Below are 18,525 nucleotides of genomic sequence, written 5' to 3' on the forward strand. Positions count from 1 at the left end.
TAAAGAAAAAAACTAAGTTGTGCAACACTGAAAACCAGCCCAAACTTCTAAAAATTTCTAGATGCCAGAAGAAAGCCATGCTTTAAGTAGCATTCTGCACTACTTCATCAGAAGCACTGAAACATTGAAACAACCATCCCAGCAAGTAAAACTGTGAATACTTAACTTTTAATTTTGTTCATTTCAGCATTTACACTGTTTTAGGAAACAGGTATTAGACCAAAGCCTTACAAGGTACCAGCAGATGAATGATAACCTGTCACTTGGGCAACTATTTACCTTGAAAATTGTCAGCCAATTTTTTGGCCAAATTTAGAGTAGCTAAATTACTCCAGCATGACAAAGATGTCAGATTCCGACAGGAATGGAATGAAGTTGCCAGCACAAACAGCCAACCACTCCCACTCACTATCAACTGGTGTTAAGTTAGTAACTGGCCTGACTCTAAGGTCAATGGCAGCAGGCAGATGAGTCCTTAAGTAGCTGTTAACACTCCTGCAGAAGAGGAGCTGGGAAGAAAGATGAAGAAATGAAGACCTCAGTTCTGGAGTGACACTTCAGTCAACTCTTGAAAGGAATCCCTTTGACTTGATTCCAGCTGTAGACCAACCTGGAAAACTGTTTGTAGGGGGTTTTTTTTCTATTCAAATAAATGAATCTTTCAGCTGAGTGTGTCTGGGTTGATAAGCAGCAAAGTCAATTCTCAAGCCAATGCTACTTTCTTTTGGGTGATTTGCTAGTGTCTTCAGATGCCACTGTAATGGTCAAAAGAAGTATATAAAAAAAAATTATCCAGCATCCTATAACAAGTTATGCAACCTATATAAGACCTAGTAAAATTGCCTTTTTTTTTCCCAGGAAATAACAAATCCCAAACTGGTTCAGTACATTAATAAATTAGCTGAGACACTATTACAATTAGATTTTGATTAACACCATTAAATTTCCTTCAGCTGGACAATTACTTGGGGGCAGAGGGAAAATCCAGTAACTTAAAAATTCTTCCAAGCTGACAAAACTTAAAGTTTCAGAAACATGAAAGCCAAGTTGGTACATTTCAGTTCCTGACAATTTTCCAAAATAAACACTACTTTATATGAAATGTTTGAAGAAGAAATCTATATAAACATGCTAATAAAAAACTGCACCTTTCTTGATCAGGCAAATCACTAAAGAGTAATGTGAACTGAGCATGTAGTGGCTCTTTTTGTTACACACAACGCAGTATTTTATTACAAACTGCCAACAAAAGAAGTACACTACTAGAGAGCTTTCTCAGGTTTAATTTCCTCTCAAGACCAGAAGACTGAAGCCAAAACACAAGTGAGAAAGGTATCTCTCTGCCAGTTCTTCATATAGAGATACTATTTGATACAGCTTTTTGCTTGAAAAGCAATGCAGAAGAGTTTCAGTTGTGACTGACCAATACCCTCCCCTTGGTCACCACAACACTAAGCACAACGAAGAATACGAGCTCTAATAAACATCCTAAGACAAAACAAGCTTGGCCAAGACTTTTCAGAACAAACTCATTGCAATGCAGGTCTATGCATATGTATGCCTGGTAAAATAGACATTTTGGTAGAAACATACTTACTGGACATTTTTCAAAGAAAACTGCATACTTACTGGACAAAGCTATTAGCTTTGTATTAGTGTTTCAATGGCTTTCCATTATGTAAATAAAATGTAGGATCTAGGCAAAGACATTCTCTTCTTCTCACACACAAGCACAGTAAAGATGTCCTCTGCTGCCTACCTGGGGAGTGAGCCTTGGAAGAACACCTCTCATACAATGGGCTGTAACAACAAAAATCTAAAACCTAACTGTTTTCACAGCTACAGTGCTAACAGAACAAAGTACATTATTAGGACTTCAGATAATTACCAGCCATCTCTGACTCAAGACTAGGAATATATTCTTTTTATTTTTGCTTCAGGTAGACAAATTTTCTTAAATGAAAACAGAAAATACAGCCTGACTCTACTTGGTATGAAAGGAGTGCATTATCCAGCTTGGGGGAGAAAATACAGGGAAACCCTTCTTATCTTGCGTCAAAGCTTGTTGGTAGTTGGCAAAAAAAAAAAAAGAATCAAGTAGCTTCACACCCTTTAACTTCTCTCATTCTGCTATCTCTTCCACTTACCTTCCTGTTTCAGTTTAAAATTAAACAGTTTTTCCTTATTTGCAAAAGAACAATATACTTTTGACTGAAAAAAAGGCTATGATTTCACAATCTGCTTCTAATTGCATATTTATTCTCCAACCTGAAGAAAGGGTGCCATACCATATTGCAAGGGGTTATAAATAAGAAGGGGAGAAACACCACCGAGAAAGATGGAAAAGACACTGAAAGTCAATCAAGATAATTCAGTCTGATTCTGTTAGAAGCAGTGTCACACTAATCATTACTGTGGGAAAGTGAATTTCTTCTAACATAAAGGAGGGACCAATTACATTCTCCCCAAATTTAAGGAATGGCAGTTTTAATACCTTCCAATCCATTTATTATTCCTAGACAAGTAGGAAAAATGTCACTGTAAATCTCCATCTTATCTTTAATACAACCAGGTGTTTATAGCTATGCACTTCAGGCAATAGTTTCGGCTACTCATCTAGTACTTCTGCCTATTTAATCACATTTCATATATCCTGTTTAAGTCTCTTGCCTCCCCATGTGGAATTCCTTATAGGAGAATACAGTTAAAGAATGCTTGATGGAACTCCCTTGCATCTTATTATAAACCACCATTGAAACATTCTTGAGAATGATCAATAGACAAAATGATACAAAGCACAGACCAGACTCAACTTCTTTCTCATGTGCCTAGCTGGTTTTTTTTTTTCTTCCTTTCTCCTTTTCCTTTCTTTCTTCCCAAGTTTCTGCTACATTACTCCACAAGCAATAACATTAGCTACATGATCCTACACCAAATATAAATCTCAGAAATAATCCTCCTTTTATCAGCCAAAGGGCTAATAATAATTAGTAAAGGGTCCTTTTTCCAAGACTTAGATTCTGACATCTGAGTTTAGCTGCATTAACATGCAGAATACATGGTTTTGGTTACTGATGTCTATACTCTCATAGGTAACAAGGTGTGATGGAGATAAACCAAGATTTTCTGTGGTCACTGTAAGCATAAAAATTTAAGAACCAAGATCAGCCAGCAGAGCAAATGCTGCGAGCAGTGCACATCTGTTTGGTGCTGTCGCCTACAAGCCAATGAAGAGCAGGCTTATCTAGAGCTCAATAACTTTACTTGGTGGTAAGTGCACAATACAGAAGTCAATTCCAAAACAAAATGAACTAAAAAACATCCCAGCATATTATTTTCAATTCAAATTTTAGATTCCAAATGGGAAAGCAGGCTTCTTGACATAGAATACAGAAGTAACTATATAGGTATTATAATCACTAGCCATTTGAAACAAAACTCAGCAGGTCTTCTAGGCATGTTTCACTTAACATTGCATTCATCTCACAGGCTTAAATAGACAATACAAACATATAATACAAACCATGTATGTTTTACTTAAATATTTATGCTTCAGTATCTTGATGAACCAGAGGGCTGGATCTCATAATGACAGTGAAACAGTGATTCCCAAGCTACTTTGTGCAACAGTTCCCTCCCAAATGACCTCTACTGCTCACTCCGCCCCTCATGATTAGCCTGGGCACAACCCAGTAATGTGTTTAAATGGCTCCTGGTATATCAAAATCTCCTGAACCACAATCATCTCTTATTCTTTTTTTTAGGTAGTTATGCATTGGAATTTGGAATGCACTGTATCAAATTTACAAAAAATAAGCAGGCATGTTTGCTTTTTCTCACATAAGAAACACCCATTTTAAGAATATTTCTTCTCCACCAAGATAAAACACTGAGATTAATGAGTCTACTTTAAAGCATAATGCAAGTAAGCAGTACTGAAAATTCACACATTCTTAAGCACAGCCTCCATTTTGATATTTACATGCTTGTTTCACTGCCGCTTACATGAGTTTCCTACATCATAGTAATACTGATAGTAAGCCAGTAGGAAATTAATTTAACAAAAGAGCAGGGGGATAGAGCACCTCAGGGGCTCTGAAAATTTTCAGGGGAAAAAAAACCTGCATAAATAGAAGTATTTGGATTTTCCATAGAAACTTCACCTATTCAGGACTAGGAAGAATGGGTATGTTAATGATACTGATGCCTTACAAGAGTGGCAGCTGATAGCCAGATTTCCCCCTTTTCAATTTAGTATACAGATCTTCTCCATGGTAAGACTTATAAGCACAAACACTGAAGTGCTGTTAACAAATACAACCACTTGGGAGTTACATGAGCTTATCCTAAAAGGAGTGAGGTAGGACTACGTTCTACCATTATAGTTTCTAATGGAACAGCAGTTGCAAATAAAATCTATCATCACTGTGTTTAACCCAGTGTGTTTTGTCGGCTTCAATAGCAAGATGATGTTCTCATTATCACCATTTAAACCAACAACATGCAGTAATAAAAAACAATTTTCTGCAAAAAGAGTAAAGTAAATACCTGCAGGACTGCCAGCATTTTCTCCTTGATGCAGCTGAATACCAGCAGAATCTATAGAGTTTACTGTAACTGTCTGTAGATTTGGCAATTGAGCAGTGCTTAGACTAACTGGAGTTGATGTCAACGCACCACCTGCTGCAACTTGACCGAGAGTGAGAGTCTGCACAGGGGTCAGAGTTATTTGTTGACCAGGTGCATTCTGAATTTGCAAGTTCTGCAAGTTCTGAACTCCTTGCACTTGAAATGTCTGCCAGGTTATCTGCCCAGAAGGCGTCACTGTTTGTGCCTGAATTAGGAAAGTTCCAGGATTCAGCTGCAGTTGAAGATTTTGAAGAGCCTGTTGAGATATACTTTGACTTGCTTGAACACCATGGATTGTCTGTTGCGCAATACCTTGTACAATCTGGGCTTGACTGGTTGGCTGCTGCGACTCTTGTAGCTGTATGTGTTGTACAATTGGCTGTGCTGTGGAGACCTGAATATTCTGAGCCTGTGTGTCATCAGAGACTGACGTCTGGATGTAATTTCCCTGAAGATCAGAACCATGAACTTGACCACTAGTTGTGGTCAAGTCATTTGCATTTTGTTCCAATATACTTGAACTGTCTATGGTAACGGGCAATTGTGATGAAGATGACGTTGGCACAAATAAGTCATTATCAGTGGCAGTTTCTGTAATTTCAGGAGAAACTTGCTCACCAGTCCTTTCAGAAGTATCTGAACTATCCATGGCCTGTCCGGTATTTATCAAGTGCCCATCTGCATTAATGCCTGCTGTCATGGTTTGAGAACCACTGCCAAGTCCCAGAGAATCTAGATCAACACTATTGATGGGTACAAAAGTAATATTTCCCGGCAGTCCAAGAGGGACATTAGCAACTACTTGTGCTTGGCCAGGGTAAGATGAACCACCAATTGCAACTCCCTGAACCTGGACTTGACCAGACTGACCAGATAAGATATTCTGAATATTAGCTGAAGATGTTCCAGAGGCAATGATGGTTTGATTAGAGCCAGGAATGATCTGAATTTGACCAGTTTCTTGATTTATACTGCTATTATCAGAAGAGGCTGCAAAGCCAAGTTGAACCTGCTGACCATCCGCTGTCTGGATCTGGGGTATTACTTGGTATTGTACATTAGACACTGTACCATTCGATGAATCTGATCCTGGTGCAACAGAAAAGATTTGTTGATTTTGCAAACTCTGGATAGGAAGGACATACTGCGCACTTGAAGTTACTGTGGCAGCACCTGGAATCTGTACTATGTTACCAGCTTCATCCTTTATAGTGGTAGGAGCTGCAGACAAGACCTCCCATCTGTTTGGAGCTCCAGCTAATTGCACAGAAGCCAAATCCCCTGTCTGAATAAAAAGAAAAAAGAAAACACAAAATTAAAACAAATGTCATACAGACTATGTGTTAGATCAGTCATGCAATTAAACACTAGATATTGATACACTACTGGAAAACATGCAGTACAGCTCATATGACCACCAGCAATTGGATCAAAACTATGAAATACAGACTTTATAAGTGATCTAATGCCTAAGTCAGGGTAGCCAGCCTTTGGGTCATGAGCTGCACGTTGCTTGTGAACATGTCAAATGTAGCTCTAATGTCATGGCTAGGTCAGGTGACCAGCAATAGGGTTACTCTGGTGGCAGGGCTGCTGGGTGATCCAAACCCCTAGCCGTGGGAAGGAGGGAGCTGGCAGGGGCTGCTGGAGCTCTCATCACCAACTTACCCTGGGACTCAGAAACACTCTTTACCCAGCCTATTGCACAGAAGTGAAGGAATCACGGTGAAGCCAGCGTTGCCTGTATCTCCTGGAGCTCCACTGCTTTTCAACTCTCTGTTATATTTGATACAGGTGAGCATGTTGTGACTCTTAGTACAGGGAATGTTAAGAGGTGATGTAGTCACACAGTTGGAAAGATAGGACAGCCTCAGCTTGTTATACAAAACACAAAGCTCTAGTATTTATAAGCTTGTAGGAGTTAAGTGTTTCGCTAGGCAAGAAGACTTCTAGACTAAGAACTTTTACACTGAAATCATGTTTGGATTAGTCATATGCATCAGCTAGGAGGGAAAAAAAAATCTTCATTAAGTTGGAACAATAGAAAAGGCCAATGTTTCAGAGCAGACCCCCAGATGCTTAAAGAAACTATTACGCGTTTGTTTGTTTTTCAGTAAAGAAAAGGTAAATTGCACTTACCTTTCTTTACCAAAGCAAGCTTTTTCAGAATAGAGTATTAAGAGCTAGATTTAACATCCTGCAATACTTGGCACAGATTTGCATAGTCAACCACCTTGGTATTGTAAATAACCATTAATCTAAAAAATAGGAAGTAAAGTTTCTCCTTATCTGTTTTACCATACTACAGTAAACCAATGGATTACCTTAATATTAGCAATAAGTAACTAACTTGTCTTCCAATCAGTTCAGCTCTGTGAAACAAATCTAGTCTCTCTGGCAGAGTTCACAGGACATAGAAAGAAAAGCTCTGGTTTGTCCTTCCACAGAGATCCTGTGATCACTCCTGGTAGGGAAGTTACCAGAACATACCGCAACTTCTTTCTGATGCTGCATTCTGACTTCCTCAGAACAAAACCAGGACACACAAAATACAGCACACATCTAATTCTTTCCTAAGACAGCAGTGAGACCTAGCCAGTCTGAAAGAATCCTGCAGGTATGCACCCGAGTGAATTTAGTCCACAGCATTAGATGGGACTTCTCTAGTTTCACATTCTTATCCTATTCCTATAGCCCATGACACTACAATGTTTACATGTATAAGAAAGATATTTAAGTCTGTGTACTTATTACAGAAAAGTTTTACTGTGCTTATCAAGCTTCATTTTCAATAAGGAAATGCATAGCATGGTTCTAAATTCTTCTCAAGAACTGTAAAAATAATTACTGTGCAAAAAACAAAAGAATGCTAGCCTTCTTCAGCCCTCAAAGATATGGGCCATTGACTCTTTTTAACAGGTGGACTCTGATCCTTCCAGCTCAAAATATTCTGTGGTTCTTAAGTGTGATTCTTAATTTTTCAGGTAATATATCAGTAAATAGATTTAGCATCACCAGAACAAAACTAATTTTATGGCCTTAATGCTTCAAGGAAAAGACACAGAAAAAGGAGACTAATAATTCTCTTTTATTATTTTCTTTTCCTCTTGTACTGATCAACCTTTCATTTTAAAAACATGTTTAAATTTTTTAGTCTTTCAAGCTTGTAACATATGACACTAGAAGAAAAAAAATATAATATTCCATATCACATATCTTACCTAAAAGAAGGCTAAAAAATTCCATTTTCCTCTGCTACCACATTAGCTTTATACACTTGTGTTTAGTCTTGTTTACACATAGATACCAGCTGTTGAAACACTGCTAAGAAAGTTCATAACTATTCAATTCACAGGCATATAAATACCTATTAACTGAAGGTTTCATAAAATATCAAAACACCCATAGAATTCATCGGTAAACATCGGTCAGAAAATACCTAAAGCAAAAATATGGTTGTTATATGCTTAAAGTGTGTCATTATAAAATAAATGTATACTACAATGTGCTGATAGTAGCTGTTAGAACAAAAGAGAAAGGAAAAGTAATGTAAAACATTACAAGTCTGATATAATTTCTCACTAATTGAAAACTATGTACAAGCAAATGTTGAAAGCTTAGGCTAAAACTGGACTGATCCAATATGCAGTAACATGTCTATGTAATATCCTCCACAGAAATACTTCAAAGGGAGTCTGTCTCCTTCGTGATATGGAAATGACCTACTTTATTCTTCTCCCAAAACATATGTTGATTTCCATATTGCCATTTTCATGTTAGCCACACATCTCACGTTTTCATGATCTAGTGAAATCTTCCCTCCAATTCTGCTCTGTAATGACTTTAGCACAATAGAGCCACTCTTCTAGTAGATGCACTTGTCAGTCCATGGAGAAGTTCAGGGCAGCCATGCACAAGGATATGAAGCTATACTACACATACAACATAAAATGCCTGTTATTCATATTGCTCTTACAGCTGGCTGTATCAGACACCACCGGCTGAATCATGTGGAGGGAGGGGCAAAAAGAGGATGAGGCTTTCAAGAAGCTATCTGGCAGCTATCAAAATTACTAGCATTAAAGCATGAAAAAAACCCGTATGGTAAAGATTATTTGAGGATGACCTCTATACTCAAATGGTCATTGGCCTCTCATAACAAGATTGACTGTTATGCTCTTTCTCAAAGTCTGTTGAGACAAGACATTTCTTGGACTTCTCTTCCTACTAACTGAAGAATAATAACCTTTCTCTACATCCACAGGCAGTTAAGCACTTTTGTAGTAACTCAAAATTTCTGCCACTGACACATGAGCAGCAACATCTGCAGCCCATTCGCTTACTGAGCTTTACATTCAAAATACACCAATTTGTTTGCTGTCTCAGCCACCCCTGAAAATTACTTACAGGGTAGAGACAAAGTAACAGTTTCCTTATCAACTGATGCTCAAGCAGCAGTTATTTGGAAGCTGCTCCTTTAAGAGAAGGCTGGACTGTTTCAATCCAAAGGCTCTGTTTCAAGAGGAAGGGACAAGGATCTAAGAAAAGTTCAGCACTACTCAGCCAAGGAGGAGAGAACAGGAAGCAACAGGGAATTCACTGGAAGCAGCATGAGGAAACAAGAAAAAGAGATGGGAACAGAGCAAAGAGAGGAGCTAACACAACGCATAGGACGAATTAAAATCAAATTACATGTCCACCTGAAGAAAGGTCAAGCACCAACAAAGAGAAGAAGCAACAGCCACTGTTCAGCCTGTCTTTTGATTCTTTAACAGGCCTTGTACAATTTCCAGTGGGTAAAATAAAGAGATGTCTCTGAGACAAAAGTCCCATCCCCGAACAATCACAAGCCATGATAAATAAAAATCTAGTAATTGTCTTGTTCAATACGTTTAGAGAAAATTAAAGCAACATTAAGTCAAATGTGGGAGGAGATAAGAGAAAGACAGGAGATAAAATATCTTTCAGAAGTGATCTAAACCATACTGAATGATAGGACTTGAGTTATAAAACTTAAAACAAGCTTCACCAAAGTAAAATAGGGAAGAGGACAAACACCCCTGTAAGAAATGGTATCTGTTGTAGACACCTGCATCTCAACATGTCAAATGGACACATGTCATTAGCCATCAGTATTTTATTACTGAAGTCTACCAAACATTTATCTGTGCTGGTGGACTCCTTTTTACTGCACTTTTCAGAAAGTTACTTTTGCCTCATTTAGTCCTGGAGCAAAAGCATCAGCCAAACAAGCAGAGGTGGACAGATAATGAGTCACGAGCTCCTAAACATTTAAAAATCACGCACCTAATGAAGAAGACTGGACACTGCCCCATCCAAATTGTTGTTGTATGAAAGAGTTAGGGTTCTAATGCATGGGTTTAATAACACCATGTGTTTACCAAGCTACAGTAAACTATCTGTGCATTCTTAGGTCGTTACAAATACAAGATAAAATGCACTTGCTTCAACTCGTTCATTAAAGTATGAGCTAATACATTCTATCTTGTATTTGCCATAGGTTAAAAACATGTTCAAAATCAGTCACTGTGGTTCAGCTGACACAAAGCTGTTTCTTAAGGCAGATTAATTCTGTTGCATATTTGAGCCCTCTGCCAATGAAGCCACTCAATTTAGAGAAATACTTTTGCCCAAATCAAATGTTTGGAAACATTTAACCTTCAAATAACCTTGAGGGGAAAAAAGCTAGTGTTCAGAAGTAGTCAGCCTAGACTTAGGAAGGGGATATAATGCTGAAATAACTAACCTCACAATGCTCTACGGTGAGAAGACTAGCTTGGTAGATGGGGTTATGCAAGGCATATATTTATCACTAGGTTAGTTAGGCTTTTGACTCTGTCCCGCATAATGTAAGAAAAAGCCGTTTTTTTTCATACCATGTGGGTTATCAAACACTGGAACATGCTGCCCAGAGGGATAGTGGAGTCTCTATCCTTGGAGGTATTCAAACCCACTGGACACAACCTTGAACAACATGCTCTTGCTGACCACTTTGAGCAAGGAGGGGTAGACCAGACGTTCTCCAGACATCTTTACCAGCCTCAACTTTCTATGAAATCTAAGACTTCTTACTAGTGTTTAATATTTGTCTGTCCTATTTTTAAATATGGATATGTTTTAAACTATACATTTCCTTAATTTTCCCAAAACTATAAAGAGAAATAAAACAAAATTTTTAAAGAACATCCCTAAAGCACCTTCTTCTAAAAGAACTTCTACACTTGGTTCTGATCCAGTAATAGAAAGACATAACTGGAATACAAAAACCAAAGAACATTTTAAAAGGTGAGCTTCTGGACAGCAGCAGGGCAAATACACTGTTAGACATCACATTCTACTGAAACTTCCTTGTTTTGCAAAAGTATAGAACAGAGAGAAGCAAGACAATTCCAGGCAGACTTTTCTACAGTGGCAGAACACATTCTGGTGCATCTGTGCACATCCAGAAACACAGCATCAGGAAGCTACCTTATCACCCACAAAAGTGGAAATGGATGTCAGATCAATTTTGAGCTTCCTCAAAATGATCATACAGGCCAGAATACCAAGTAGTATGGATAACTCTGACACGTGGCATTCATGCATACTTTTGCCTAGTGGAAAACATGAAATTTGAAATGTCTTCCTCTTTCTCCATCCTGTGAGCACTCTTCCTATTCCTATTTCCTTATAAACTGAGTTTAAACTAGGTGCATCTCAGATGGTTGATCTTTTGAGGCATAAACCTACTAGAATTCTAGACTTTCATTAAGTTCTGTGAAGCACTGATACTCAATTCTAAAGATATGCCAAAGTAGTCTTAAAACACTCCAACCTTTACTTGTAAAAGATACAAAGAAATGCTTTGCCTACAGCAGAGAAATGATACTCATCTTCCCCACATATGCTAACTATTAACCTGTCCAAATGTTTTCCACATCTTGTTGGTAAGCAACAACACAAATAAATCAAATAAATCATTCCTCCCAGCCTTTTTCTCCTTTTTTTTATTTTTTTGACTAGCGAATCAGTGCAGCCCACATCACACAAGATGCAACTACACACCTCAACTGGGGCAGTCATCTCTGGCAGCTCCCATTCTCTGGCGGCTGTCAGAGCCAACAGCTTTCTCAGCCAGCCTGCCACTCTTCCCAGTTCACCCGCCTTCCAGACTGCCCACGCAACCCCCCATCAGTCTTGCACTGTATCCTAACCTATCCAGTCCCACCCAGTACAACCATAAGAATGGCCCTTGGGAGCATCAGAGTTCCAAGACAGCCTTTAGCTTTGCATTACAATGAAGTAAGAGAACATAAACAACTGGTTATCATCTCAGCTTTGTAGCTTCTTAAACAATCATCTGATCATGCTACAACCATACAGCTGACCATCAAGGCTCTGACCTAAATCTGTTTGCTCTTTCGTTTCCTCCCTTATGCACATCTTTACCACCTTCTGCTTTGCTTCTCCTAACATTAAAATTTTTTCACCTTTGTTTTCACCTAAAGTTAAAATCTTTGCAGATGTTTAAACTGGAATGAGACTAGAGTATTTATAACTAAATGAAAAAGAATCCTAAATATGAAAGTTTGAGGCAGAATTATTAGTCAAAGATGAACAGTGAAAAAGCAAGACCCAAACTAAAACTTCTCAGATTTTAAACTCCCAAGAGAGAGAAAGACATCCTGAGGGGCCAAAACATGAGCTGCCATTCTAGGTCAGGCAGTAGCACATAGCATCCCAGCAAGACTCTCACACAAACCAGCAGGCAGCAATATTCAAGGCAAAGTTCCCATGGCAAGTGTTTGAACCAACCATGGATGCAGCAGTATGGCAACCAAGGAAAAGGTTCTCAGGTAAGCAAGCCACAAGCTCAAGACCATCTACATTAATATCAAACACCATCAGGCAATACACTGGTGTTGGCTGATCATTAGGCAGCGTAAATCGTGGTGTCAAAGCTGAAAGACTGCAATCTTCATCAATGCACAAAGACAAGATCAGCAGTAATGCCTGCTAGTGCTCTCATCCAAAAGTAAATACAGTTCTAACCAGAATCCGGGGCCAAGCTGAAAACCTGTGGTCTAGAGACACCCTGCCAGGTCATTGACAGGGTGGAAAGGAGAAGAGGGTTGAGTTTAGTTCTGCCAATTGCCTTCTTCATTTGCTTTTTATTACAAGCAGCTGCCATTTTCATTAGTCTTTTTACTTCCTCACTAATTCTTTCAGTGGCCTAACAGCAATGTCCATTCAAACAGTAGGCCTGGACTCAGATACTGATACAGAATCATAAGATAATTTCAGCTAGAAAGGACCTCTGAAGGTCACCTGGTCCAACCCCTGGGCTCAAAGCAGGACCAACTAGATCGTTACAAACACAGTTACATTTGCTCCAGCTCTTCCCCAAATCTCAGACACGCAATATTCCCTGCATTCCTATGGGAGTTTTGCTGTTGCTTTTAAATCACACTGCTGGTCTCTTGGGGAGCAGCTGCAGTATACCATTTCAGCCAGGACAGCAGTATGCTAGCCCAGCATGCTGGCTCCAGCCCTGCCAGTTTCTACCAAGCATATGTCAGTAAAACAGTAACAAAACAACCCCGAAACAACAGCATTGCTACCCCTTTACATGCAGGCTCTTCACCCGGTTCTAAGAGGAAATATCTAGTTTGACTTCTACTACCCATTTGGATGGATTGAGAGTTCTATCAGATGTTCAGCTGGCAGAACTGTAGTCCAGGTATAAATACAGCAGGAAAGAGCTGCTTTCCCACTGCTACATTAGGCACCATCACCCATGCACAGGTATCAAACTGATTGATCTATATTCCTGGGAAAGGGAGGAGCATCACAAACTGCAGGAAGACAATTATTAAGTCTATGCATAGACTTCATTTTCCATATGACTTATGAGGTACCTACAATTTAAGCCTTTTTAGCTTCTTCCTCCTTCTTCCACCCTCCAATAAGATAAACACAAGGGACCAGAAAAAAAAAAGAATCTTTATTGCACCAAATCTCTTTTGTTCTTCTGTTTTTCACAAGGAATGTATTTCAGGGCCTTTAGTCCCTCCCTTCTCTTTATTAAGGTCATCTTAATTAACTCCAGTGTCTAGTTCAGCTACTGTTAGGTATCTCCTTCAATTTATATTTAGTTTCCACCCAAAATATTCTGAATCATTCAAGAGTTATGTTGTAGGAGTGTAAAAATTACCAGAATGCTATAACCTAACTCACAGAAGATATGTAGGAAGGGCCTATCTGCATGTATGGAAAGTAGTGAGTGAGCTTATAGTCATTTAGTTTTAACTAAGATTTTGGCTTCTCTTGAATTGCATTTGCTTTCTCCTGAAAAGCCTCTTATACATAAATACAACAACATATTAATTTAACAGGAGTAAAGAAGCACCACAGCAAAACTGCTTTGCCCATTTTGAACTGCTGGGAACCATTTGTCCTGCACCAGCATTCTAGTATCCTGTCAGACCTACTGCTCATCCCAATCAATCAATCCACCCCCAAGATGCAAAATTTCAGCTGTACAATGAGAACAACCTTAGAGGTGGATATAGGAAAGCAAGCAATCATTTAAACATCATTGATTTTTCATAAATAAATTTTTCAGCACTGTATGCATCCGGTATTATGAAACAAATCTTAGAGGTATCGGGCACTTTACAACATCTAGAAAGATTTTTAAAAACATACTGCTTGAGCAAATAAATAGGTTTAGCAGAAAGGATGCTTGAAAGGGGTCGGAATCTTAATACATTTTCAAGCTCTGTCATTAGTCTACAACCTGCTGTATGACCTCAGACAGCTATTTTGCTTTAGCTTCCCTTCATGTAAAGTAAGCTGTAACATACAGATGAAAAGTATTTTGAAGTTTAGCATGCATTTAGAAACTTCTATCACTAACACGCTGACATTTGTTGAAAGCTTGCCACAGCCACTTCATCCACCAATACGTTTTGCAGTTTTTCTTCCTATTCACAGAATCCTAAAACCACACAAGGGTGTTGCTGTGTACAGCAAGTTTAAAAAACAAGATTTGCTTTAAAAGAAGAAAAAGGTTTGGGGTTTTTTTGCTAATTTTAAAGATGTTTTTGTAAAAAAAAAAAAATTAGAGGTAATATGTGTAATTTTCCAAGGGCTAAGGCCAAAAAATTACATCATGTCATTTTAGAAGATATTTTGGAACTCTCTTTTAATATACCAATATTCTTAGGTATGATTTATTTAGAAATGCATAATCTCTTTGAATTTTATGAGCATATGTCAACACGAGATTTAGCTAGACCAATTAAGGAGTATGAGTTTTCATTAGGCTTTTGTTATGGGAATTGTTAAACTAGCTTCAGCAAGAATATGTTTCTAGTCTGCAAGATCCATCTCATCACACAAGGTCCCAAGGTCATCAAGGCTCCTTTCAGAGGCGACGGCGCATGAGAGATAAGGACAGAAAATGCTACGAGGAACCGCATGATAACTCTCCCTAGAAAAACAGCGTCGATACAGGAAGCAGCTTTCCACCACCGCGCTCGCTTCTAAACAGCCATTTTACTTCACTACATCCTTCCCCACAGCCAGCCTTCATTTTGTGTTCCTGGCTGGCTGCGCGGTTCCAGGCTGACAGCCTGGCGAGGGTACCGGGGGCGCGCTCAGGTGGAGGTGAGATGCCTCCCAGCCTCGCCGGGTGCCGAGCGAGCCGTTCCGGTGCCAGGGTCGGGGGAGGGAGGCTTCCCGCCTCCCCCCGTTTTTGAAAGTAAATGAAGGCGCCGCTCCCAATGGCGGGGGAGGGGGGAGCTTGGCTCCCTCCTCCTCCCGGGAGCCCGGCTCCTCCTGGAGAGGCAGGGGAGCCCGGGGACCCCTCTCCTGGCAGGTCGGCCCTGCTATCGTCCCTCCCCCCGGGCGGGCAGTGCCGTGTGTCCCGTCCCTCCCCCCGGGCGGGCGGGCTGGCTGTGCTGTCTCTCCCCCCGGCAGGCCGTGCGAGAGCGGCGGGGCGGGCACTCACCGCTCCGGCAGAGTGAGAGGCAGCGGCGGCGGCGGCGGCCTCATCCTCCTCCGGCGACGGCGGGCCGATCTTGCTGCAGGTGGCCGCCAGCAGAGCGAGCGGTGACGGCTGCGCGTCCTACCCACAATGGGCGGGTTCAGGGAGAGAAGGGGGGTGGCGGTTAGTGCGGGACAGCGACCGGGCTCCTCGCAGACGCGCACACAGGAAGCGGCGGCGGCAGCGGCACCGGCTCCGCACCCGCTCACAACGTGTCACCCGGGGGGGGGGGGGGGAAGGGGCCCGGCCGGGCCTGCGCTCACCTGGGGGGCGGCCGCCCCGGCGGAGGCCGAGGCGGCGCCGTTGCCGTGCTGGAGATATTCGCTGTGGCTGCTGCTGTCCACGTCTAAGGCAGCCATTTCCTCTTGTTTCACGGGCTTCTCGGGAGCTGCGGGCACAGCGGGGAGGGGGAGGGGAGAGTCACTGACGGGAGCGATCACCCCCCTCCCTCTCCCTCCCTCCCTTCCTCCCTCCCTCTCCCCCCCCTAACCCCAGCGCTCCCCCCGCCCTCCCGCACGGAGCCCTCCTCCTCCTCCTCCTCCTCCTCCCCGTGCTGCTGCCCCTGCCCCTCTTCTCCCTCCTCCCCCTGCTCCTCCTGCTGCTGCTCTCAGTGCCGCTCTCGCCTCGCTCGCACACGGACGCTCCGGGGCCGGAGCGGGGACGCGCAGGGCCGGAGCAGGAGCGGGGAGCCCCCGGGGCGGCTCGGTCGGTGCGTACGTACCGGTCATGGTGTGAGTGCGAGCGGCCGGCTGGCTGGCTGGCTGGGCGGGAGGCAGGCAGGCTGGCTGGCTGGCTCGCACACAGGCCCTGCTGGCTGGGGCTAGGCGGCTGCCGCCGGGGACATGCTTATTGTGCTCACGGCGGGCTGAAGCGGCGGCGGCGGCCCGAGCCTACTCCGGGTTTTTTTTCCTATTTTGATTGACGGTGCGGGAAAGCCGAAAGGTGGGGCTTGCCGCGGGAGAGGGGGCCCGGCCGACACCGCCGCCCGCCCGCCCGCCTGCCAGCCCGGAACTCCCGCCCACGCCCGCGCGCGCGCGCACCCTCATTGGCTGCGCCGCGCCGCCGCCGCCGCTCGCACGGGCCGCCCGGGCTGCCAGTCACCCGCCGGGGGCGGGGGGGGCGCCCCATGCCGGGGCGGCTTCCTGTTTGCCAGGGCTGGTGCGGGGAACAATGAGCGGGACCCGCCGGGAGCCCGCGGCCCGCGCCGGCCCGGGACCCGCCGCCCCGGGAGGCGGCCCTGCCGCCGCGCTCCCCTGACAGCGCCGAGCCCGCCCGCCCGCAGGGGTCAGCGCATAGACACAGCTGCGTGGCGGTGGCGCTATCCCCCCGCCCCCCCCCCGTCCCCGCTCCCCCGCCGCTCTTGTGCCCGGGGGGCGCCGGGCCAGGGCTGCGATCTTTCGAAGTGTCCCCGCCGGGGTTGTCACTCACGGCTGGCGACAGCCGCGGCTCCGAGGCGGCGGCCGAGCACCGCCCGGCCGACACAGCGCCGCCGCGTTTTGTCCCTCCGGCGCTAAGATGTCGGCGCGCCGTACCCAGGGGAGCCGGTCCGCCCGGGCGGACCCTGCCCGGAGACTGCCGCTGGCCGCCCCCCTGCCGGACGGGGCGTCCGGGTCAGCGCCGGCCGCAGCCCGGGAGCAGCGCCCGCCTCAGCGGGGCCGCTCCGCCGTGCCGCCGTTGCATAAGCGCTGTGGCGGGCTCGCACCTGCCTGACCCGGGCGGGGGAACCTAAAACCTCTGCTGTCTCTAATGCAGAGCAAAACCCGTCCAGGATAATGCCGCGAGTTAGATCTTAACGTGACACGACTTTCCAGCGGGAGTACCTGCCCTGAGCTGGGCAGCCGAACCTTGGCACGGATCGAGCATTTGTGCCAGGAGGCTTTATTTTGATCATGTTAAGGAGAATTAGTAAGATTTCCCTTAACGTCAGGCTGGTCTGTGTCTCATGTTATGCAACACAAAGGAAACTGGGAGCTCTCTGATTGTTAAACTAAGGCAGGAAATATGTTTAAATTGTTACATAAGTATATGATGATACAGGAATGATTATTAGTGGGGCCTGTTTCTCTGTTACACCATGTAGCTTGTGAAGGGTTCCTGTAAAGGGGAAGAATTTGGGCTTGGCCTTCCGTCCCATTTGAGTGCGTGTGCAGGGTCATAGGAGAGTGTGTAGGTTGAGGCACTGGTTTTGACCCTTAGCTTAGAAATTCTCCCGAATGATGAATTTTTCATGGGTACCTTTAGTGTGGTGTTCCAAGGAGTCTGAATGAGGCCAAAGAACCCTCAAACCTACTTTCCTGTTACAATCTTTAATGTAATTAGAACTGAGGATTACCTAGGAGATACAGTGAGCACAGTCCATATGTCCACAGGTGGGCTGAGTATGTGAAGTTCCAGGCTCCTGAGATAAACTCATAGCAAAGTTAGTAACTTGGAAACCCAGCAGTATGGTCAGGATTTTCAACAGCCTCTCTGAGCGGAGAATAAACAGTGCTTTTTAATCAGTCCCAGCACTATGACCTTGCAGTAACTGCCCAAGCTTAGCTTGGACACTATTACAGAACAGGAAAAAACACACTCAGAAATTTGAATTTAATATCTGGAAGTTATGATGGAGGAAGATTGAAGTATTTTGCTGTCAGTGGAAGATTGTTCTTACTGTGTGATGTTTAGTCTTATTTCTAACCAATTTACTTTTGCTGGTATGTTGAGAGTACCTTCAGGTGACTTAACAGTAAGTTGTAAATTAATCCCAAAGCTTTTTGTCACAATTTATTTTTTCAAGGTAGTTAAAAAAACCCCAGCCAAATACTTCTGTTTGTTAAATGTCTGTATTTGTTTACATAGTC

The 18,525-nt window shown here is 43.1% G+C and overlaps 1 protein-coding gene across 1 annotated transcript in view; it reads right to left on the bottom strand.

The window, feature by feature from the left end:
• The window catches only part of SP3 (Sp3 transcription factor), a 34,347-nt gene extending 17,662 nt beyond the window's left edge, over window positions 1-16,685 (bottom strand). The window contains exons 1-4 of the mRNA XM_039555085.1: window positions 16,401-16,685; window positions 15,943-16,067; window positions 15,644-15,760; window positions 4,549-5,914 (exon numbers count right to left, since the gene is read on the bottom strand). Of these exons, the coding sequence (XP_039411019.1) occupies window positions 4,549-5,914; window positions 15,644-15,760; window positions 15,943-16,067; window positions 16,401-16,407 (1,615 nt within the window). The 5' untranslated portion in view covers window positions 16,408-16,685. The remainder of the gene's footprint in view (window positions 1-4,548; window positions 5,915-15,643; window positions 15,761-15,942; window positions 16,068-16,400) is intronic.
• Between the last annotated feature and the right edge of the window lie 1,840 nt (window positions 16,686-18,525).

Source organism: Corvus cornix, chromosome 7 (genome assembly GCF_000738735.6).
Source record: "Corvus cornix cornix isolate S_Up_H32 chromosome 7, ASM73873v5, whole genome shotgun sequence".
NCBI classification, from domain to species: Eukaryota; Metazoa; Chordata; class Aves; order Passeriformes; family Corvidae; genus Corvus; species Corvus cornix.